Source organism: Anopheles ziemanni, chromosome 2 (assembly GCF_943734765.1).
Source record: "Anopheles ziemanni chromosome 2, idAnoZiCoDA_A2_x.2, whole genome shotgun sequence".
Taxonomy (NCBI): Eukaryota; Metazoa; Arthropoda; class Insecta; order Diptera; family Culicidae; genus Anopheles; species Anopheles ziemanni.
Window position 1 is genome coordinate 63204508 of NC_080705.1, and position 25451 is coordinate 63229958.

Consider the following 25451-nt stretch of genomic DNA (forward strand, 5'->3'; position numbering starts at 1 on the left):
TTAGTCAGCCGCTGGTGCGTTGCTAGTTTACACTCCCGAGTTTGCTTGTGGTCACCCAGTTGTTTATTATGTAGGCGGGATGATCAAGTGTTCCATCTCGGCATCGCCACTGTTACTTACGGCCTCGGTTGTGATATGTATAGGTCTTCTCTGTGATATTTCATTGGAAATGCTCCAACAGTCAGTCTTTCTTTCACGCCCTTTTCAGCCTTCCCACCCTCCCATAAACTTACACCCAACTCACTGTGTTCAAATATTGATTATCTTATTTTCCATTTGATGTTTATTATTCATAGGTATGCGAGTTGGCCGTTCGTCCTTCACACACAGCCCGGTCGCGGTCAGTATCTGTGTGGTTACAATACAACACTTGTATAACGGAACTGCTGCGACTGGCATGGTGCCGTTCCCGGGACGCACTGTATGCGCCTATATGCGCTTATTATGTATGTATTTGCTTCTGTGGTTATTTGTCTAGTTACATTGTTTGCTACTGAAGTTCCATCATTTCTCTGTGCTTTCCATCGTGTTTCACCGTTCTGTTCTTCGACCAGTTTATTTCTTCAAAGTTCTTCTCTTTTCTTCTTTCCGTTCTTATTTACTTTAGCTGTTGCGATCGTTTGCGATGCATTTTGCGACCACTCGAGTCCTACCTTCAACCCTATGTTGTACTTAAGCTAAGCCTTTTGTATGCCCGGTCCATGCTAGCGAGCAATGTTTGCTTCCTGAGTAAATAGTTTAATATCAATTGTTGTTACCAGTAGCATCGGAGCTGATCAGCTACGATAAAGTGGATTTTATGTTCCATTGTCCCCACGGTACAGGTATTGCACTACATACGAGTGTTTCTTTTAGTATTAGCCTCAATAACTAGCATTTTCTACGGTTCACATGATGAAAATAGAAACTGAAACATTTTATTTACTTCTACAGTGTCACATATCAGCATTCATTAGGCATACATATATGTAACGAAATGGGTGAAAAAGGGTTTGACAAATATTTTAAATATTCCTGTCGAACCGTGTGTGGAAGAGAAACAAAGAGTATTGTAATTAAATTTATTTGTTTTAAAATTTCCCATTTTAATTCAATTTTTATAGTTCTTTTTTGAGTTAACAATGAAGAAAACAAATTCTTTGCTGAAAGATGACTATCTTTATCGCAATATTTACATTTTTTTTTCGTTTCTACCGTTCAAATCAGTTGTTTGAAAAAAAATCTATAACTAATTCACTTGGAGTTCTGATCAATAACAAGAGGGAGCACAGCAAATAAATACGTTTTACATCATACGAAAACAGTAGCGATAATCCTTCTTTTAGAAAATCAAAAAAGAGTATCTTTCCTACATGATTCGTTTATTTTTGATTAACCATACATTTAAATAAAAGAAAGTTAACTCGGTTTCCTTCTTCACCATCTCTCTCTGTACATTCGAGGGAATTCTGACCAGACCCCTTTCTCCTCAACCTTTCATCACCGTAAATCCTTGCCTTTTCCTTTCACCATCACATCGATTCCAGCGTCTCTTCTCGCGATTCGGTAGTGCGAGGAGAGTCAATAATTTTTCCATTTGCTTCAATTATCAATCTATCTTCATTCGTTCCTCGTTTCCATGCTGTGCGCGGCCACCGCCAACAATATGCCACCATCGGCGCCGTGACCTCGGCGTTGTGATTGCCCTTTGGGATGGTGGTTTGAAATTTTCGAGCCTTTCGAGTACCTCCTTTCCCGGGCAGCATGTGGGAACAAAATTGTGCCATCCAGTTAAAGTTCAACGGGCGGGCGCGTTCTTCTCTCCATCGCATTCTTACGTGAATATCATTTGGTTCGTTTGCATCATTTTTTATTTCCTCTGAGTGCTCCAATCTTTTATCTCATCTTTTAATTAAAGGATTTCATTCCTTATTGAACTTTAATTCTTGTTTTATTTCGTGCTCCTATCTTTTCTACCCTTTGTACTCATTAAAGAGCATGAGTGTGTGAGAATCGATTCCACATTGTGTTTTGTTATTTTAAAAGAAATATGAAAAATGTGTGCTCAAAACTACTGCGACCAATGTCTTGCTCATACGTTTATGTTCAAAGCTAAAAAATATATGACGCTGTTATATTGTTGTATGTTGTTAAGCTGTCAAGTTTGAGAACAGTTTACTCAAGCCTCAATCCACAGTACTGCAGGGCATATTTTTTACTTTTGTGTTCCAAACCACTGTTCATGCAAATCGAGCAGCATAATGCTCTTTTCGCAGAATTCACACATAATGATCTAAATCGACACAAAACACCTTGGTTTGAACATCTTCTCATCTTCTATCCTCAAGACATTTCCATTACATATTGTTTAGTCCTTTTATTTAATTTTAAATTTGTAAACGTTCACCTTTTCATTTTTCTTTTTTTGCTAATTTATTTGTCTATACATTGAGTTCTACTCGTTTTCTTTGTGGTGCACATCGCTCCATCCACGTCGCTCTTTCGGTCTTCCTGCCCTGGGGGAGTTTATCTCACTGGGAGTGCAATTTATGCTGCACGTACCGTTCATTTTCAATGAATGTTTTTGTATATATTCTACAGTTCGCTCGGGGCATACAAAAGAGAATATATTCTCACAAGACGGCTACCGTGCGCTGGCCATAAAATGAGAGATATTTCAGTTTCAGTTCTTCTACTTCTCGGGCGTGGCAGAACTGCCTTTCTTGTGGTCCGGAGTACTTAACGTTGCGTTTGACTGGTGTAATAAATAATTCAAATACACATTCTACCACACTCTAAACTAACACACATAGCCTTGCTGGAGGATAAATCTAGTTAGTGGACTGTTTGAAATAGACTGGTCGATTGAAGCGATACTGGCGCTATGGGAGCGCTACTAACTGTAGTGACAACCCGTTGGGGTAATGTATGGCTAAGAAGTATTATTTGTAAGCTAAACAATATTTACCGTAAGAAGGTGAGTTATAGCATAGTGTTTTAAAAACTCAAATTGGGTTTTCTTCTAAGAATGAATGTAAAGTACTGTTTGAAATAATTGATTTGATGTTTTTGCCTTTTAGTTAACGTTTACTATACTTGCCGGACTGTTTTTGGCGCTCCCGTTCGTCCCGGCAACGCTCGCCATCGTTGATGTGGTAACGCTCGTAACGATAGTGTCACCGTTGGCACGGTTACCGCCGTTAGTAGAAGACGCCATCGCCATCGTAGTCGGTGGCGACGAGCCGCTAGAGTTGACAGCCGTCCGCGATGGAGAACCGTTGCCCTGCTTTCCTTCGCTTCCGTTCGACGGTGGTGAACCGGAACTGGTAACACTGCCGGTGTTGGCGTTACTTCCGCTGGTTGTGGTTGAGACTGCGGACGATACGGTAGGTGTAGAGGTGGTCATCAGGCCGCGGTTGGAACTGTCAACCGTAGCAGCGGCCGCCTTCAGTACGGCGGCTACTTTCTCGATCGTTTTCTTCCCACTTCCGGGACTGCCTAGGGAGGTGGTGGTGTTGGCGTTGGCAATTTTAATGTTGTTGTTATTATTGTTGTTGCCACTTGCACCGCCATTGACCGGTGGTGAAACCGTGTTGCCGTTCGAGGCCCCGGTTGTTCGGGATGATGATCCGTTGCTCAGTGACGACGCGTTGGACACGCTGGTTTTGAAGGTGTTTGTCATACTGGCCAACGTGAGTGAGGTTGCTGCCGCCATCAAAGCACGATTGTTGCTACCGACCAGCGAACCGTTGCCATTGCCGGAAGCTGTCGAGATGGACATACCGGACGAGGAGTGTGCCGAAAGGGACATAGTACCGGCACTTGTCACCGCCGTCGAAGCCGCCGACTGTGCTCCCCGGAAAGCCAGTGCCGAAGGGTTGGGAATGCTGCGGATGGACGCATTCGGCTGCCGAACGGCCATGTTCCGGTTGCGATTGATTTCGGTCAGCTTCGGAAGCGGGGCTAGCGTCTTTTGACCCCCACCCGACGATTGGGTCATCAGTGAGGACGTCATCGTCGATGGTGCCGATATCGGGAAGCCAATCATATCCGGGGGAAGCTTCAATCCCGGGATGCTATTGCGTCGATTAGCTGCCGCCAGCCGTTCCAGCTCCCGATCGATCGAGTTGCTCTTGGTTCCTTCCATCTGTGTACTGCTCTTAGCCGGACTATGATCGAGTATGATCACCTCGTCCGAGAGTCTCCGGCTTCCGGAGAGATCCAGAATGCTTCCCGAACCACCCACCTTCGGTCTCAACGGGTTCATCCCGGGAGGCGTAGAGGCGGTCGAGCTGCTCGACACCGTCGCTGGACCGTCCGTCGTAGGTTTCTTGATCTTTATCAGCGGAATGGTGGCCGGTGGAGGTCGCGTGGTTTTCGGTGTACCACTGGAGTTGGCGAGTTTCGGCGGTGGTGTGGTGAACGGAGCCAACGAGGGCTTATCGGCTACCGGGGCGTTCTGTGGAATGCGCACAATCTCCAGTGCTGGTCGGTGATCGACCATGGTGCCCATGCTGGTAGACGACGAGGACGATACCATGTCGGACATCTTCGTGACGCTGATGGACGAGGGAGGAAGGAGCAGATTCGGGATCGGCTTCTTCGTGACCATTTCCTTCGTGTAGGACGAACTGATCGGCGACCGGTAGGGGACGTCCGGCGACTGCGGCTGATTAGTTCCGGCTGCCTGTTGGGCGGCTTTGGCACGGTTCGCACCCTTGGCGAAATTGAACATCGGTGCGTGGATCGGTTGTTTGTTGGTGTTTGCGGGCGAATGCGGAGTTGAGGGGGACACGAGCGAGGGTGGATCGAGCCGTACCGTCTTGGATGGGTGCTGCTGCTGCGAGGAACCGCTGTCGGAACTGATGGACCGTTTCATCGGTGGTGGCGCCATCGGGCGGAGAGATCCCGCACTGACAGCTGGGGTTGCTGTGGAGTTGGTCAGGGGGTACGCCAGCGGGGGATAGGACTGCATGGTGCGGGGTGACAAAATTGGGGTGCGAGGCTGTGACTTCCCAGCCATCGTCGAAGCTGTCGAGGCTGGAATCAACGCCGGAGTCGGTTTCAAGATGGCGTTCACCATACTAGCTGCCGCACTGGTAGTAGTAGCAGTAGTGGTAGTAACGGTTGGGCGCTGATTTTGAGCCTTCACCTGGACACATTCCATTAGCGAACTGATGGACGCATCGGCTGACAGGCTGCGGTCGAGATTTGGGATGTACACCATTGGTTTGTGGCGAATGGCACGCATTTCACTCAACTTGTCCTTCGACGACATACTGGACACACTTGAGGAGGCGGTTGTGACGACCGGGGCGGCTGTTTCCACCTGCGGCGGACTTCTTCTCGCCGGGGTCTTCAATGTCGCTGACGGAGGTTGTTCGTTAACAAACTTAACATCATCGTCGTCCTTGGTGATGTCAATCACCTTCGACATGCTAGAACTGACGACTTCCTGTGGTGGAGACTTTGCTACAACCGGTGACGCTGGTTTCGGTGGCGGCGGCGGTGGGGGTGGTGGTGGAGGTGGTGGTGTCGGTGTTGCTGTAGGCTGAATCGGTTGAGGCGCCTGGACCGGCTCCTCCTCGTTCCCGGACGACTTAAGCCGCTCGTGCTTCGGTGGCTTTTCGGTAAGCTTCACCTTCATCTTCAGGCTTGCGTCCTGCTGGGAGGAGATTTCAGCATGCAACTTCCGCCGCTTACCACTGCTTCCGGCTTCCTTCGAGTGCTTTCCCTTCTTGCGCTTCCGGTGCGACGAGGAGGACGAACCACCGGGTTCGCCGTGCTTGTCTACTTCGCACCCAACCGCGTACACCGGCTTGAGGCCAATCGTTTTGGCGTACTCTTCCTTTCCCATCGGCCAAACTGGGCTCTTGCCGGAGGCGGAAGTTCCACTGGCCGCCGAAGCCGCCGACGATGGTGACGTGGCCGCCGACGAGCTGCTGCTACTCGGTGGACTTCCACCGGGAGTATGTCTTTCCCCGGGTACGGACAGTTTTGCCTTGAGCCGCGGTAAGTCGATTTTGAGCCGAGGAATCTCCACCGGATGCTGTTGTTGTTGTTGTTGTTTCTCGGCGGCTGTAGGAGTCGCTCCACCGACGACCGTTTGTTTCTTCAGGTTCACGTAGCATTTCAGTTCACTGGAGGACGATGCTGGCTTTTGATTTTCCGGTGCGGTTTGAGACCTGACCTTTTCGGAGGTGTGTTCTTTGGGGGGTTCGATCGCCAGAGGAGTGGTGGCCTTCATGGTTGGAGGGCTTTGGCTTTTAGACTCTCCAGGCGTGGCTGGGTCACCTTTTATCCCCTTCGATGAGCTGGTTGACACGAGGACCATCTTCAGGCTACCTCTCTTCGGCGCCGTCGTTGTCGTCGGGGGGCTTGACTTTCCACCGGTCTTCTTTTCGACGGTGGACGATGGCTTTTCCGACGCTTCCGACGTCTCCCCAGCCACTGGTGATTTCCCACCGGCCTGTTTTGCATTCCCATTGTGGAGGTAGCCCACAGTCGAGCTTTGCGACTCGAGGCCACCAGCACCGTTGCTAACGGCGTTCTCCTTGCTGCTTGCGCCCAACCGACTACTATTATTAGCGTCATCTTCGCGAGGTCGCACGTACTGAGCCGCGGTACCAGTACCGGCCGCCTTTGCCTGTTGCCGCTCACCCGTCCGCTGCTGACCAGTCGTCCGACCGGCCGCGGTGGGAGTCGGTGAGCTGGCACCGTGAGTCGTAGAATCGGCACCGCCGCCATCGTGACCACCGCTGCTACTGGTGGTGGTGGTACTATTTTTGTCCTGGCCCTCCACACGGTGGTACGCGGTGGTGGTCGGGGCCGGTTTCGCGGTCGAGTGTATGAGAATGCGATAGAAAAACCGCATCGGTGCTATCTGCTCGTACCAGAACGGGGGGTGGAAAAAGGGAAAAGAGAAGAAAATGCACTGTTAGAAGAGTGGTGAAGTACGAAAAGGCCGGACCTATTATGAGACATCATGATGCAATGCGACAGTGAGGCTTTAAAATAGATTTTCTGCAGAGCCAAGTGGAAGTCAACGCATTCAGATTTTTAGATGCAACTACGATTATGACGTAGAAAGGCGGATAAAATAAAATTCAAGAGAAAGGATAAACACTGGCGAGTGTATATTTTCCGGAACAATGGATTTCATCGTATACTTTGAAGCCTATCTATGATAAATATTGATTTAAACAAGAGTTGAAGAATGCAAACAACATTACAAAGGGTTTCTTATGGAAATTGATGTCAGTGCAAGATAACGACGCAGTTTCGACGCGTCCTGTCAATATTAGAGCTCGATAATTCAGGTACGAGATTCATCTGAATGACTTTTTGCATCGATCGAATGACAAATTCATATAGACCGCAGGTTCACGAACAATATTGAAGGAAGACCCACTTTTTCGACATGCACACCAAAGAATCATGAAGCTTCACATCAGACTCATAGCAGATTCAATAAAATTTATTGGAGTTTCGAAAGAATCATCAATGTTTTGAGATTCGAATCTTTAAACCTTGTGGGTGAAAGGTTCATGTGAATGAATCTAGAAAACGATTCTTAAGACAAAACTCTAGGCAAAAACTCACACATAAAGCAAACAACACTTTGAAAACCTAAAAAAAAAATGGCCATGTGAGATTAAAAACAACACAAGCTACATGACGAGAGTCTGTACTCTTAAAAAACGACGCGTTGTGAGTTCTTGTTTACTTGTCATTTGGGATTTTGTCATCGTTATCGAAACCGTTTTATATTGTCTTCAAACATTTGGTTTTTTAATTGATTGCGTCCAATAACGTTTTTTTCTCTGATTGTCTACTTTAAAGAATTCACAGAATTAAATAAGATATGAAAATAAAAATTGATTCAAATGCGAAAGGTGTTCTTGGTAAATTTGAGTTTAAATAAATCATTTAGTAGTCTAATTATCCTTTCTAAGCGTCAAATACTCAGAATGTCGTAATCATTGGAATTCCATAGATCTACGCTTTGCTAATATTGGTCCCTCGGGGATACACAACGCAACAATCATCATCATAACTTCGTTAGCAAAACGGCTTCCTAAAGCATATGGACGGCAAACCAGGGCCGCTAAACGTGTCACGTACGCCCCGGATCATATTTCCTTTCACCGGGTTGGGTGGGGTTCGGCGGGCGTGCATCTTCCGGAGACGGAGACTCCTTCCCGACGCGGCGTGTGTGACATTTCAATCACGGGCAGCAAACAACACCACCTCTTTCCATTTCGTGACTGGTATGACAAGCGCGCGTGTCGTACGGTTGCGAACCGGTTGCGAAGATGTGAATCGATATCGGACCGTCACCGTCTCTCCATAACGCCGTGAAGGCTATACAGACTACGGTATCTGAACGTCCTTGTCCCAATCTGGGCTGGGTTACGAAAAGAGCGGACCTGGGGAATAACTTCATCACCGGAATGTGTAAAGATGCTTACATGCATCCCGAGAGTGTTCCAGCAGCCAGAAGATGTTGCGTGGAATTGGACCGGGCCAAGGCTGGAAGATGAACGATTACTCTCCGCCCGTGGTCGATTGGGGTTTGGTGGCAGTACACCTCAATTCCCGCGTCCATCGCTTTTTAAGTGTTCGGTAACTTCTCCCCCACACATTCAGCTTCATCGCCTTCATCATCATCATCATCATCATCTTTCACATCACTATCGTTATTATAATCAACCACCGCTTGGTCCGTCGTCGGATCCCCAAGAAATCCGCTGCAGTGACGTTCCGCGGAGCTACTGAAATCTCTCCGAAGACCGAAAATCAAACGCCAGGCCTGGGCAAATCTCTCGAGTGCTCACGTTCACTGTGCGGCCGCTTTCTGCACAGTGTTTTATCACGGCACAATCGCTCAACATAATTACTATTAATTATTTTCGTTTCACGCGCGTTTCCACGCTCATCCCGTGGCACGAATCTCGGAAACGCGCCGCTTTCTGGTAGGGGGGTCACACGTACCACTTTCAACCAACCCGGCGATCGAAAAAGCTTATTGGGCTTATCTACAGTGAGTTTCCAATTTTAACGATTGGGTCTTTCTGATGAGTCAATTTAGCCAAAGGAAATTAACTCAATGGAAGTTTAAAATGTATATTTTTCAAGCTACTATTATTGTTTTTAAATAATTTTACATACCCTTCTAATAGGAAGCGTCTTATATTCCAAATTAATTAAAATGGATGTTAAATTTAAATAATTTTGGGAGGTTATCAACAGAATTGTATTGGATTCATATTCAATGAGGAAGAAGTGAAATGTATCAACATATGAAAAAATGTAACGAATTGAATTTTAAACACTTTTACAAGTAACACGCTCAATCTGAAACACACTGTGTCCAATCACAAGTACTTGGTTCATTTCTTCATCACACAGATCAGAATTCGATTCCCTCCTCCTTATTTTCCTCCTTTGCTCTCATTCTCCCCCCTGCTTTCCCATGCCAGCAAATTCATTCGCAATTCGTTGTTGATTCGCCACTTGAAGTCCTTCAGTGAATTCCCTGTAGGGTCTTCTACCTTTGCTCCATTCTGCCCTTTTTCTCCCACGCCTCTGCTAAAGTGGTTTCAACGCTGCGAGTAGCAGCTGCAAAGACGCTTGTCCGAAGATGGCCCGGTTTTCTCTCGGTTGGAGCCAGATATAGGCCTCACTCGGCTGTGCATTCATTCAGCCGCAACCAATCGCATTTATTTCCTCCGTTTGGCTCTGACCGGCTCTTCGCTGACAGGAGGAGATATTCCTCACCGGCCGTAACGAAAACACGGCGTAAGAATGGGTGTATGGGTCGGACTCTGATATTTATCCGGAACGCGGATAGTGGAAGGCGTCTGGTGGCGTTTGGTTTCATTATACAACCATCGACAGTTTTGCTGGCGTTAAAGTATTTATTCTCCAAGATTATACTCCAATTACCTCAGAAGCGATCCCAAGAAATAATAATTTTCGCACATTACTTATCGGAAAGCATTTGTTTTCGAGACGTGTCCTAAAGTGCTTATAACTCAACCTTTTTATGTTTTAAAACAGTCTTCTTCGAACAGACCTTCGATTATCATTTTAATTTCAATATTTGTCAATAACTAATAATAATTTGTATTCGTGAATCGTGAAAAAATAAAGAACAATCATATGTTCCCAAACACTCTACTCTTTAAAATATTACGTTTCCAATAGTTCTGCCTTTCTTCAGGTTATCTTATCATAAAATGGGGAGCGGCGGAAAAGTTCTCTAAAAGAATAAACAACCGGAAACATACCCGCTTGTAGCCGAAGCAGTAGGCCACGTCCATCAGCGTGAAGTCGGACGGCAGCACCTCGTCCTCGTAGATGATCTCCACCCGAATGTGGTCCGCGCCGACCAGCAGCCCGTTCTTGGTCAGGATGAACTTGTACAGATGGTGCACAGTCACGGCCGCCGGACACTGGAGGTACGTGACGGGGACCTTCGCAGTGGCCGCACTGTGCTCGGCCAGCGTGTCATAGTGGTACTCCAGCGAGAGACTATCCCAGGGGTAGCAAAGGGAGAAATGGGAAACAAAAATAATCAATCAATCTGCACCAAAGAACCAGTAGAACGAGAGGTGTGGGAATTTTCCTTTGCTCCAACGCACCGGCGGCTCGAGACGATGAAGATGAATGAACGCCAAGAGCTGGCATTAATGAAAAACTCACCTGATTGGCTCGTCGGGGGAGAAGAAGTTCTGATCGTCCAGCAGGCTGAGCGCACCCTGGGTCAGGTGCTGATCGTCACCGAACGGGACGTTGTTGGAGGAGGAAATGTCTGCGTAGAATTGAACCATTCTTTGGTTCTCGGATTTGTGCAGCCCGGGCACCAGCTTGTAGACGAGGGCTCGCAGTGTCCGGTCGGGTCTAGAGAAAAATATCCGACGACAACATTCAATGGGGAATATGAGATTAATCATAATATTTAACGAACGAGGAGGAAGTCTATAAAGAATTGTTGAAAAGAATAACTTAGTGCCCACAAATAGTAATAATTAAAGTGACTGCCAGATGGAACGATTTAGAATTCGTAGTTTATATTTTGTGTTATAAATCTTAGAAATATTCATAAGAAAATTGAATACTCCTTCACCAACATACAGCTTGATGAACAAAGATTTATCGTCGGGCACAAAAACTTTTTTTTTCAATAACGCCCACACCATGCATTGAAAGTGGAGTCTGCGCACAGACCAAATTTATAAAATCAACGAAAACAGCGACAAATGTCTATATTGATATACGAATATGACAGATACAAAAAGAACTGGTTTAAAAGAATCTGTATTTTCTACATGGTGAAATTAAAGCAAACAAAGAAGAGGCAATTTAAAAAATAGATTAAAATGGTGTTATTGTGGGAAATGTTCATCAATTTCTAATCTTAAATTATTCAGCATTCTTTTAACCGTTTTAAAGTTGAATAGTTTTGCTTCACGTGCAGCGAAACTACAGCCATTATCTGTTTCGCCGTGCCACAACAATGAGCTGTCATTTGATAGCCCGGCTCGCCCTCAACCGGCGGCTCAACCGTAAAACATGCCGACAGTGACACGCAGTGACCGTGCATGATCGAATGGAAACAACAAAAAAAACGTACATAATGGCAAGATAAAACCGTTACCCTCCCACCAAACGGTGCCCATAATTACCTTAAATTAGCGGCCGTAATCGGCTTGCTGTTGTACGACTTGCATCTGGGACAGTACTTGTTGCTCTCGAGGTATTTGACGATGCACGACCGGCAAACTGTAATGCGTAAAAAGAAAGAAAATTCGACATGGTTAGTAAGTTCGTTCAATGTATGTTTCGCGATTTGATTGACAGGACTGCAGAGTTAAAAAATGCAATGATACGTCGAATTTATGAAATGATGACAGATTTAGTTCAAGGTTGAGGTATCATGCATTGGATGGTTTGAATAGAAGGACCACAAGCAAGAACAGTTTTGCTAGTTGTTTTTGTATTTCCATTTCCATTCGATACTAAAATTGTGAATGAAAAAGGTGATAAACATTTTTTAAATAGGTAGAATCGAAGATGTTTAAACTAAACTACCCATGGCATCAAAAGTCAGCCGATTCATTGATACTTAGAAAATGAAGAGCCAATAAAGAAGATGTCAAAAGAGCACCCATTAAAGACGATGTAACCGATAAAAGCTCTAACGCCTGGAACGATCGTGGAAAGCATCAATGAAACAGCTCTGACTTTCGGAGGGGGTGGGATCGATCGTTTGATCCGCAAAACACCTCAACCCAGGCGACAGTCAATCAACACCTCTACCTTATTATGGTGCTTTGTTTTTCACTCGGCGCGACCACGACACACGTCAACGACGACAACAAACCGCGCGTTGCTGTTGTGACAGCTACGAACTGTTCAATCATCGCTTACTGTCGTCACCGACATCATCCCTTGCGAGATGCAGTCGAAAGGGGTTGGGACGTACGGTGGGGAGCACATCCAGTGCTTTTTGTTTTATTCTATTCCGTTCCGTTTTTTGTTTTCATTCCTCAAGCTACCGCGCTAACGTCGAATCGGGTGAGTTTGGGACGACAGCTCAGCCCTGTGCGGCGTCTAGACATAAAAACGTTCTGGCAAAAGCGGGTAGACGTCGGTTGCTCGGATGCTCTATCGTTCTCTTGCGCTCCTTGACGACGTAACCGCACAAGTTCTTCGCGATGTAAACCACATTCTTCCCGTCTCCCAGAAAACCCCAAAGTGTCAAAACCGATCAACAGCGAAGCGTGATAATAATCGCCCCGTGCCGCTGGCGTTAATCTCTATTAGGTGTTGTGCCGTGTCGGAGTACCTTGATCTCGCGTCTCACTCGTAAACATTGGGTAGGTGTTGTTTTTTTTATCACCCATACTGTCTTTCGCAAGACGGCAGGTGAAGGTGATAGCGGGGAGTGAATTATCCCAGTTTTGTTTAATGAAAAATCACACTCAATTGTCCTTTTCTATCAACATGTAATAACATTTTTTGTAGGTAATGATTTTGTCCATTACGATGTTTGTGTTATGAAGTTGAACTTATAGTTTTTCTATAATGTATGATAATTTAAAATTAATTTAAACGATTTCATCTCACCATAAGATGCAACGGAGTTATATGATACCATTTAGCCATAGATTTCTTTTCTTTTAAATATATAGTTGGCCTACCATTTATGCAATTCTTCTCGTCGTTTTGTTAGATTTAACATTTACTTCTAATGTTTGACTTATTCAAATAATTAACTTGTTTTCAATACTAAAATAAATGTGTATGCTTCAACATTGAGTGCTGTGACTTCGACCTACAACTCTTTGGTTTACACCTTTTTCGATGCCTTCCAGTCGTTTTGAGAACAAAATTATCGTTTCTCTGTTTGATGGGGTCTTTCCTTTGATGTCAGGTGGGGTCCATCCTGAGGAGCATTCCGCGCTGGAAATGGCATCTCAAAAAAGGGAAAAGAAAAAAGAAAACCTCCAGCCAGAACATCGCACCGTACCGGATTCGCGGTGGGAAAAGTATTCATGCGAAACGGTGGCATCGGCTAACATTTTGCTCCGTTTTTACTTCACACTCCGCAAACGCTCCGTTAGATGTTGCTTCCTTTGCCTGCCTGGCGTGTTTTATTTTATTTTCATGTGATATTCCCAGCCTAATGCCAACCTTTTTTTTGCCGGTGCGCTTTCCGCCGTGCACGAAAAACTGTCCAAAGCAGACACAGGGTTGTACGGTTCGAGGGCTTGATTTCCTCCTTTTTTCCCGTGCCATCCGACCGTAGGTCTGTCGCGGCGAACGGAACCGAAAGTGAAAGAACGGAACCGAAAACCGGCAAGATTAACAACTCCCCGAACATAATCATCATCATCAGTAGCAGCAGCAGCAGGACGGCACGATGGCGACGTCCTGGTCTGCGGGCTTCGGCGGTGGTTCTACGAACGACGGTTCCGGTTTCCGGTCAGATCAGCCCCGCCAGGGTTTTCCGTAGCCGGCGAAATGTTTGCTCGGACTTTGATTCTCCAATAAACTGATGCGATAAATGGAGCTAAAGTTTGCCCTCTCCAGATTGGGCTTTATTCGAAATGATGGGGCAGGATTGGGACGATAAGTGGAAAGGGACGCTGAGGGCCGTTTCCGTATTTCGATTACCTAACCAATGCCGTTTGGTTGAGCGGGAAAGCAAAGTTTTCTTTCCCAACAAAGTCAACCATTCTGGACCGGTAACAATTACGAGGCTGTAGTAACTTTGTAGTTTAAATAGGAAAAGTTAACATGTTTGGTTTTATAGCGATTTATAAATTGTACATACCTCGAACTCCAACCAAATATTTCTATACGAAAGACGTAAACAACACCATTGGAACATAATAAAATACATATTCGAATACGAAGTTTAAATACTTTAAAGTACTAACATTGTCATAGGGTACAATGACTTTTGGCAATTCCTGGCTCACTTCGGTCTTCGGAAGCCGGTTCGTTCCAAAAAGCGACTAAATAATTGTCCCATACCATGGTCCCACACCAATTCTTACGCTGAGCAGCTCACCGAATCCGCGAGACTATACGACTTCTAGCATTTAACCTCTACCACAGACACACACACACGCACACCCTCCCACTCTCCCAAGAACGCACTCGTCGCGCGAAAAACGAGAAAACTTAATGAACTCGCGCTGGATGAGCAGCGGAGCAGGAAAAGATCATACCGAAAAGAAACAAATGCTGTGGGAAGTGGGCGAAACGAGATTGGGGTTTTTGAATGAACTTTAGCTACGCGAACCCTGCTTGCAGGTAACGAAAACCGAGGTCGAGGAGATGGACCGTTCGGAGGAGACTCTTTGGAGACGGGGAAAAACTTTTTCCGGTAGCAAAGCAACTTTTCCAACCGTTCGCGAGATGCGGTTTGAGGATTTTTCACGCATGCCTTGGGAAAAGGTTGGTAGGAAGGGTTGAGAAAGTTCTCCAAAAGGGGGTCTTTTTCGAGCACAGAGGTCTAATTTATTTAGTTTTTAATTGTTATAGTTCAGTCAGGAAATTAAATAATTTCCATCGAGGCTTCTTTGCTTCAACTTCAGTTAAATTCGCACAAGTTGAGGTGTAATTTCAATTTCATCCTTTAAATATCGAAATGAGAGTCTTCCAGCTTGCATGTGTTTATTCTCAAGATGGTTTTTTCCTGTTTGCCTCACCATTGTTTATTTGATTCCAACTCCATCAAAAACCCTTGACATCATTTGTCGATTTCAAACCAGACGATGGGTTTCGAGGATGGAGGGGCCACGGTAGGGCACAGTGTAAACAAATTAATCGAAATGATGATCACATCGTCGTCTCAATTATGAGTGTAAGACATGGTTGAAATATTGCACACATTCGTTTTGTTTACACAAGCGCTTCTTGCGATTCCCACCGAAGAAATGTTTATCCAGCAGCGTGCAGTCGTAGTGTCGGCGGGGGCCGGAAAAACAACACAGTGCGCCACCGGGAAATAAAACCGAATACACGATACGTTCCCACTTAGGAAAATCGGCAACGTATTAGAAACACACACATTAATTTTGGCATGGAAGTTATGTTCGGTTTCTTCCCTTTCTTTCACTTGATTTCAGCTGACCACCAAGGCGAACATCTTCAACAACCGGTAGCGAATCGTCCAAAAAAGCAAAGGAGAATCAACATGCCGATGTCGAATGCGTGGCTCACGACCCAACAGGCTCAGTCGGTAGCGAAACCATAAATTTGTTTAAATTAACTCGAAACAAGCGCCTCCAACAAGACGCTCCCGATCGAGTAAAACAACCCAAAGCATCTCCAGATTTTCAATTCATCAACCTTCTTTTCATGTATATTTATTTTTTATGTGACCCTCCGCCAAAAACAAACCCACTGCTGTTGCACGATACAGCGTTTGAAGGATGACGAGCTGTGTCGGACACATTTTGAGCGCGCGCGCGCTTGTGGCCTCTCATTAATTAGATGACCGCGCTTCGGACCAATAAAATTCTTTCCAATGCGCAACGTACCGAAGGTGGAAGACATGAGAGACAAGAAAAGGTGTGTCGAGAGCGTGGTGGGATACATGCAAGCCACGAAAACACGAAGAACGTGGAGAAAAGATAGATATGCGACCGAAATGAATGTGATACGATAACGCAGAAGTAATCGATAGGATACGAATGCAACAACGGCACAGGCAAACAATGCGATGCCGGATAAGGTACAAGCAGTTGCACAGAAATGTAACACATGTCCGATGGGAATGTTTTTGATAAAACTGTTTTTAAGTTATTCAACAAGCAAGCCGGAGGTTGAAGAGATCGAGAACTCGTTTTAGAAAGAAGTGAATTTTTCAAACATAAACATACACCGCGACTTAGAGTCGAAATCAACCGGCAAAGGAAATGGACTTCCAAAAGGTCGACGCCTCGGGGGACGAAACAGATTCGGTGACCACCGAATTAGATTTCCTGTTTCCATTCACCTACCGGGCGGATCGGTTGAGACCTCACGGTGGCCGAGAGCCAGGAAGTCTTCGCGGTGTGCGGGTTAGGTTGAAAGAGTATAAATTTTGGATTAGGTCAATCATAAATTTATAGCTCCCTGAGGACGGTATGGTTTTCTGCCCGCCCGGTGTAGCCGGCTTCGGGTTTTGATTTGCTGCGAGAAGCCTTTGATGATAATTTAAATGTATATTTTTCAAGGTTGAAAGTAATAAAACGAAAGAGCAGAGAAATATCAATTTTGGACTCCATCGATATCGAATTGATGGTATTTATTTTTCAAATACTTTAAATGCTTTAATGTTTTTTTCTAAATTAAAATATCTATAAAATTCATTTGAGGAAAACCTAAAGAAACTTCTCTTAAGTCAGCATTATATTTTCTGTGCCAAGCCTTTGAAATAGCCCTGTATCATTTGATGCTCGTGAAACCATTATAGAAGGAACAAGCGTAAGAAAAGCTTGACAACGTATTCATTGTAGCATTGACGTACAATTGCAAAGCGGAAAGAAAACCCCGCAACGCGTTCGGGAACCCGGAAAACCCGCGCTGAAGAAGTGGCCACAGGTGGACGGACGGAGGCATTAGAGCTACAGCGCGCGCTATTTCTAACGGTGTTTTTGTGTGCCTAACTCCGACAAGGCCCGTTTCCTCCAAGAGCCTCGGCTAACGACACAGAAAGCCCCGAGCTCGACGGGAAATGCAAAAGACCATCTAACGGTCTAATGGACAGTGGTAGGAAGTGTGTGCGGCAGGTGGTTGGCGGCAACAACACTAGCGGAAAACTGTGGAAACAAGAGCATCGGAGTGAGGAAGAAATGGAAGAACAAACAGGCGAGAAGAAAAAACACACGAAACGACAGAAAAGCAATAGAAGAGAAAAACACATTCTTGCGCACATCGGCGAGATGTTTGCCGGCTTTTGCTAGGGTTTTTCCTCATTGAGCCACAACGCGCGATGAGAGTTTTCCTCGACCGAGAGCGAGCAGAAGATACTGGCCGAAAGGGAGGAAAACTACTCTAGAATATTGAACGCACGAACGAGACGCACTGTAAAGGGAAAATTTTTAGGAGCGTGTCCGTAGAGATGCCGAGAGACTTGTATCCCAATTCCGCGGAACCGAGGGAATTAGCAGACGCACGGGGGCATGGTGTATTATTTTCCTTCTCATTGATATGCACCCCTAGCGCCATCGGCCACCAGCGTTTTTCCCCCTTGCTTCGGCGCTAACGAGAGTGTCGGTGCCGGGAGGACAGGTGCGTACCCTGAAATAGGCGATGGGATCACAACAGAGGGAAAATGCCCGACCGATCCCTCGTCCATTCCGGCACTCTCTCGGGTGTTTTTTTTTTATCTTGCTTTATTCTATCTTGATGATTGTCTACGCTCCTCTCCGGTATCGTTCGCTCGCGGTTTTTCACCTCTTCTTCCTTTTATTCTATGTTTTCCCTTTGTTTATGCTCACCATAAACCACTTCCTTCTTACTTTTCATCGTTCAGCGGTGCCTCTAAAAGATGAAAAGTTTCCGGAAGAAATATAAAAGTCTTCATTTCTTTATGTTTCCTATATCTGATGTTCTAAAAAATTATTTTACTATTTCATTTCGGTCGTTTCAAACTCTTAGTCTACATGTTCCATTTTTTGAAATTTGAACGTTGAAAACTGATAAATATAAAATTGGTCACTCTGACGTTACAAACAGCAAAATTTTAACATTATCACTGAGAGCCAACAAGGCCGGCAGAGTTCGGCAGCCTTGCATATCCCTAATGGTCTTCAAGATCCTTTTTTTTTGCTTTACCCTCTTGGCGCACCTACCAACCACGGGTTTTGCGTCCCTTGCGACACCTACGCGCACCCGAAACGACCACAAGTTCAGTCCTTTATTCTTGCAATGCGAGGAAAAAGTGAAAATCACCGGCAACAATCTAGGCCAACACGTGGGAAAAGGTCGACCGATTTCAAAACTGCAAACTAAGCTTTAGGCTTAGACACGTCGAATTTCCGAAAAAAAAACGTGAAAGTAGTTTTTCCTTCAATTGCATGTTTACATTTTGAAATTTTATCACTTGAAGTAGACAAATTTAGTTGGAGGCTTGAAAAGTCGACTAGAGTAGGTATAGAAAGTTTATTTCTGTAGACATGTCAAGTACATTCTCGACTTTTGTATAGCTCCAAGGAAAAATTATTTGAAGATAATTTTATTTTCATAATTCAGCAGGACGCGTTCGCTTCTTGTTTTTTGTATATGTAAACATGTTCAAGAAGTAGAGTCACACACACACACAGTCTACGGAATCACCACGCCGTAACGCTGACAACCGGTTGAGTGATTTCTTGAGCACGAACTGCAAGGAGCGGTTCAAACTCCTCGACGCTTCTATTATTCTATTATTCTAATTTCCTGTTATATTTTTTCCTCCGTTCGCTCTCCGTCTTTCCACATCGAAGTCGTACGCGGTACGAAGGTCGCTTGTTACCAAAACTGTAGGAAAAGCGCAAGAGACGACCGGCTGTGCCACGGTTGAAAGCGACGGGCGCGGAACTCGCCGTGAAGGTCTCAATAGTAATGTTTCGTCGGTTTCCGCCGAAACAGGGGATTGGAGACTCGGTGCTGCGACGCTGCTCGTCTCAGCAGCGCATCTATTTGTTCAAGTTATTACGATGTTTTACATTATGATTCAATGTAGGAGAACCGATCCCGATCTGCTGATAAGTTGCCCAAACACATTCAACGCCGAGCAATTCCGCTTCGGTACCAAATTCCATCGAGTGGTGGGAGGTTTGCTTTTTTAATGAAAGAGTGTTTGAATTTTAAATGTTTTTTTAAAATTCCATTCCTGGAAGAGCAAATATTAAGAAATCGAATCTTATCTTTCCAACTATTACTTTCTATTTTGCATTTGGTTTTTATATTTCTTCATCGTTGATTTGACTAGTTTTTATTTTTATTAATATGTTTAAACGAATAGTAAAATTCAGTCAAAACTGAATTCTTAGCTTTATTAAACATTTAACCTTCCCAATGAAGATAACTTCATCAAATCAAACAGGCAATCAAACTTAGTAAAAAAGGTGCAAATGCTTGGGAAAAAAGACGGGGAGGTTGGAGACGATGAAAACATACTTATTAACAGCAAATCATACCATGTTGAAGTGATGGCAGTTCTATGTAAAAAATCGCAGATTGTATTGGTTTTTACGCGATTTATACAAAATTTAAATTTTAACAATTTCTTTCGTTTAATTCAGTAGATTAGATAAGTATAATAAGTGATTTTTGTTCGCTAATACGCGAATGGGGAATGAAAGAGAGCATGAAAAAACAGCACACGAATTGACAGAACAAAAGATGCGGCAGAAGAAATATGTAAAATTTTGAAATCTCCCGGACGACAAGGTGTTAATATAGTCGTGTTAATCTATTAATAGTGATCAAACAAACAATCAACAATTGAAAATTTTTATGAATCACAAACAATTTAAAGAAAATGAAAATAGATACACTTACTTCAAAATTGGTTTGGTGGTGGTGTGAAAAATTTCACTTAAACAATGCAGACATTGAAAATCAATCCTCAAAGGAAGCTGCGCAAACCAGCTGCCTCGGGAACAGGAGCTAACCGCTGAAAGCAAGCATCTTATTGAGATGAAATATAGCTGCCACCTTTTGCGTCCCTTCGTTATCCTTCGCGGGCCAAGAAGCAAGGATCAGCAAATAAGGAATTACGCGTCGGTCTGCCAGCAAACACGCTCTCCTTCTGTCACACTCAGTGCTTCATTCTTCTTACCGCCTTCTCTCTCTCTCTTTTACATCACTCTCTGAGTATTTTCTCCAAACGAGTCCTTTTGCCGACGTTCCCGAAGGAAGCATCCAAGCAAAGCATCGCCCTAAATCTTCCATCCGCCCGTTAGCCCATCCAGTTGGCGACCCCTAGGCACAAACGAGGACGGATTTTGCCGAGCCTGTTTTCACGAGTGCAAATTTTCTTTCCCTCACTGCGTTCTTCTTCCCGTGTCACCGCTCTCCCCCTTGACGGTCGTAAAAACCGAGATTTACCACGGTGGTGGTGACCCTTATCAGGATGTGACGCAAGCGGCCCCGGAATACTCTTCCGCTCCGTTCCCTCTGCCTACCCCACGGGGGTTATTTTCCCTACCGCTGTCGTACGGCATTTTATTAGATCAAATCTATTAAAGATATATGATTGCCAGTGCAGTGCGTGTACCTTCCGCCATTCCCGGGCCGGGTCTATGGGGTATATTTGCCACTAGGGAGCATTTTTTAGCTTCTTCCTTTGTGGCGCCTTCGAAGGAGATGGTGAGGAGACACACGCATAAAAAACAACAACTGGATTGGAAAATAAGATAAATGTGAAGAAATCGAAAATCAGTCTGCAATTTGATCTGCCCCTTCGCATCAATATTACGTCCTACGGTGTCCAACGGTCCAGTCGGCATCTTATCTGCGGTGTACGATCGTATAGTTGCTGACCGAGTCTTTACCGGGCAGTGATTTTTCGTCTTTGGACACAATTTATACACCAATCCCTCCTCTCGACACCTAAACCCTAGCTCGCGATAATGTTCCGATAGATAGTGCGATAAATAAAAACGAATAACGACCACGGGTGGAAGGGGGTGGACGGGAGGCGTGGGGTTATCACCACAGATGCCTTTTGGCCACAATTGTGGACATTTCACACCTTCCGGGTTTTCGGGTCCGGAAGTTCGAGCGGGGGAGAAAATGAATGGTAAATTCAATGCCAATCTTTTACGGTTTCGTTGACCATCGGATCAGTAGCTCGTTAATCTTGTCTTTTATTTACATGTGTAACTATTTTTGCTACTTAAATCCTTCTTGTGTTGGTTTCTGATTACTAATTTGCTTGATTCACTTTTAATGTATTTTGAATTTTGACATTTTTGTAGATTTATGTTATTTTTGATTCATCATTAAATTTTCCATTTTAAATTAGAAATTTAAAAAAAAAACCCTGGAATTAGCTAAGCCTTTTCTAATGGAAATATACGTCGCAAAAAATAATCCCATCCCATCAAACCCATCGTATCACATTTTGCGGCGTCGGCCAGCCTTGGCAAGGATTTATGCACTGCCATTTCGGACACTTTCGGCCACGGATCGGCGCGTGATGGGGTGTCCATAACCATCAACAATCGGTTCAGTTTATGGTAGCAAACTCTGGATTCTCGTTCTCGTTGCCACCTCGCTCGAGGAAGCCTCATTTGAATTGAAGTAATCAAAATTCATCGCTCAAAATGGGTGGTGATTTTTGCGGTGCGTTTAGCGTCCAGCGTTCAATTAAGGGGCCATAAATTTAAGCTGAGGTCGTCGCGCATATCGCGCAGACCACCAAAGAAAAGGAGCGCAAAATCTGCTCGGAAGGATGTCATAAGAAGCTTTCATGAGAACATATAAACCATGAAGAGTTTCCAAGAAATCAACAGGCAACACCTAATCTGGGATGAATGGTGAGAAAAATGGAACGAAAAGTTTGCTCTTCGAACTTTTCCTAAGCGATAGATGCTCCATCTATTTTTGTTTTCATTTAAATAAAGTGTCGGAGTAGCGCGTTGGCATTAAATTTGACATTTGCGAAATGTTTTTATGTTTCTATGTGTTTTTTTTTTTTTTGCTATCGTTATTAGACATCCTTACCATTTCACAAATACCTCACATGGACAGTTTCCAAAATGCTCATTTTTATGTTAGCTATGATTTATTGGGCTTCCATTCGTCAATTTTCATAATCTCAAGAATTTTAGAGAAGAGAAGTTTTGAAGGTGAACATCGTGTGATCGGGGTTCGTGTCGGGAGAATAAAATTGTCCTTTTTTAAGTTAGCTCCTCTTTTACATCCAATGCAGCTTAATGCTCGATGCCGTAAAGCGGCTGGCCTTTGAAGTCATCAAACAAGACTGCGAAAGAAGCAACAAAATCTAATTTGGTGAATTTGAAACCACAAAACTCACCGACTGAGTCGTTCACCGCGCATTGGTTTTTTCCTACTCTCGGTTGTTTTCAAATAAGCCATCGTAGGCTGATTATAAATACTGTCAATAAGGATTATCATCTAGTCGTGTTTGCTATCGGGCTCGATTCTCCAAGCACGTAGCGAACAGCTTGGATCGAAAGGTAGAGCCGACCATAAGCGAGCGATAAGCGCAACACATTGCGGGTGCGTACGGTTTTGTCTACTTTAGTTCAAAACAAACTCGCCGACCCGCTTGAGCAGTAGCAAATAACGAAAAAACCCACCACAAACATACCCATACACATACACACACGACACCAAGCTGTTTATGCACATTCATATGTGCCTCACATGCCATTTTTATGTCCCGCGTTTTATGTTTTCCCCGCGGCCAAGAATGTTCGGCCTGGCCTCCCTTTATGCTCCGGAGGGGCAACGCGCAAACCCGAAATTGGCTGCTTTATGAATCGTAAAACTCAGCTTCCGTCCCTCCGGGGCCAACATGGACCGCGTTCCAAAATCAACTTACGATCGCTGATGTTTTTTTTTTAGATTTTAATTATGTTGTTGATTGTTTCCAAGTGTTTCTAGAGTAATATACCGAACTTAAAAAAAATCGAATATTGAATAAACAGGATCTAGAATGTTGTGGAATGAAAGGTCATTGTTTCAGTTCAATTTTTAATAAGTTTCCATTGTTAAATATATTTTACATGAAGGTAAGTAATTCTGCAAAAAAAACCATATGCTTCAACTCATTGTAATGGTTCATTGTCTTAGTGCAACTCAAACTAAACAATCAAATAAAAATAGATTAAACATGTTCAACTAGTATCGATAACGAATAGCTTTGAAGCTCCATTCCAAAATATGAGACTGCTTAAAGTGCTCAATGTCAACGAACCTGATTCGTTTGGGCTCGTTTTTTTTTTGTTTTTGTTAGATTGATGGATTTATTGGGCAGCTTTTTCGAAAGGGTTCGGATTCGGAGACATCAATTATTCAGGAATTGACTGGTTTCTACCACCACCACCACCACCACCAGTGAAATTGAGGCCCGAGAGCCCCCCTCAACCGGAGGGACCTTCGAAAGGGTCAACCGGAAAGGACACGGGAAACGAGTTCGGCCGGTCCGTAACCGGGCGGATTCAACCACACAGTGGAGATGACGGCGAGTCGGCTCAGCAATGCCGGGGCCATCGCAATCAATCGATACTTTATTGGTTCTCCTGTTATGCAAAATCATAAAAGTGGCCATTCGTGTACCGGCTCGCTAGGTGAAGTGAATCGATACGTTTATGCTGCGATTTTGCATTTTGTTCCGAGTTTTTGTTTTGTTTGGATTGAGGTGGATGTGATGCATTATTTACAAAATGTTTGATGTTCAAATATTGTATACAATTCATATGGTGGTATATATGATTGGTTATACATTATCGGTAAGAGAAACAAACTCAAACATAAAAATGCATAAATGCATGCTAACAACCAAATTATAACTTCTATACTATCTAACTAACAAATCAACAAATTAACAAAATTTACAACAACAGACATTTAATAAATCATAAACGAAATAAAGCGTGTGAATTAGTCGCCCATTGCTAAACCAAAAACATTCATCTTTTTCCACCTAACATCAGACAAAACAAACACCGGTTCCATCCGCCATCGCCAGGAGTAAGACGTGTTTTTAAACTTTATTAGGGGGAAGTAAAACAAACATTAATCAAACGCCCTCGGGATGTAAATGATATAATATCGTGGATTATGAGGCAATATCCTCATCAAAAGACGCGTGAAATCGTTTCTCTAGCGACAAGTGCCGGTGGTTGTGGTTGTTTTGGTTATTTTTCGTTTGAAAGTGTTTCAAATGGCTCTCGTAGGAAATGTTTTAAAAGGAGAGAAAATTAGGGTAATAAACTAATTTCTAAAAATATCTTACTATGTTAAAAAAATAATTCAAAGCATGCAATTTATTGAAATATGCATGTTCTTATTACTAATAAGCATAAACTTGAAAAAAAAGAAAATATAATTCAGTAAAATATTCATCAAAATACCAAAATGGTCGTACTAGCAGGGAAAACGAGGACGATATACACCCTAGAGATTACAATTATTATCATAAAATACGCCTGACTCTGATGTGATTTGCCTTCGGGGCCAAACAAGGGGTAGGAATATTTTCGAGCATTTCACAGCAAAGTCCCCTTCCCACCCTCGCACCCTCCCCCGGGAGGGCTGGAAAGCCGATTTAATACTCACATGTGTGCAGACAGTCGTTGACGGTGGTGGCCTCGACCAGGTAGCCGCTGCAGAGGGTGCAGGTTATGCTGTCGTTGAAGTCCTTGACGCGCCGCCGGTTGCTGCCGGCAGCCGAGCGCATACGGACGCGTTCTGGCTCGTGCATCATCAGCCCGGCCAGGGGCAGGGTCGGCGAGGACGAGCAGGACAGGGAGGTGGAGGCCGGCGAGGCCGTGAGGGATCGCGTCGCGATGCTCCGGCCACCGACACTCCCGGCATCCGGCGTCGGCACCAGGGACGCCCGGCTGTCCTTGAACGAGGCGCGGGTTCCGGTTCCGGTCCCGTCGCCTCCCCCGCCACTGCCCGCCGTGCCGCCGCTGATCATGGTTGCGGCACTTGTCATTCCCCCTCGTTCGGCCGCGCTGTGGTCCGATTAGTTTGTAATCCTTTTATTTTCCTGAGGGTAATCCTTTATTATTCCTTGTGCCGGGTGGGTTCACGGTCTAATAACACTAAAGATTCAGATTCACACACGCGCACACACACTTCATACGATTTAAACGGCCATTATATATCTTTTTTTGCGCATGACACACTTCTGTGTTGTTTAATGCTTCTAACGTAACTTTGATTGACACCAACTCACTTACGGTAATAAATCATTTAAAAATCCTTTTTTTTATTTTTCC

The 25451-nt window shown here is 44.5% G+C and overlaps 1 protein-coding gene across 1 annotated transcript; it reads right to left on the bottom strand.

Annotated features, from left to right (window-relative positions):
* Positions 1–3055: 3055 nt before the first annotated feature.
* Positions 3056–25165, bottom strand: LOC131294061 (protein suppressor 2 of zeste). Its single transcript, XM_058322106.1, has 7 exons — positions 24784–25165; positions 11670–11766; positions 10687–10884; positions 10272–10515; positions 5487–6862; positions 5122–5417; positions 3056–5052 (listed from the first exon to the last, which is right to left on the bottom strand). Exons 1-7 carry the CDS (start codon positions 25163–25165, stop codon positions 3056–3058), a joined length of 4590 nt encoding a protein of 1529 aa, XP_058178089.1.
* Between the last annotated feature and the right edge of the window lie 286 nt (positions 25166–25451).

Coding starts and splice junctions, on each gene's coding strand:
- LOC131294061 (XM_058322106.1), bottom strand. CDS start 25,165: ATGACAAGTGCCGCAACCATGATCAGCGGCGGCACGGCGGGCAGTGGC. Junction 10,885..11,669: donor ATTACGGCCGCTAATTTAAG/GTAATTATGGGC, acceptor ATTTTTCTCTAG/ACCCGACCGGACACTGCGAG. Junction 10,516..10,686: donor TCCCCCGACGAGCCAATCAG/GTGAGTTTTTCA, acceptor CCCCTGGGATAG/TCTCTCGCTGGAGTACCACT.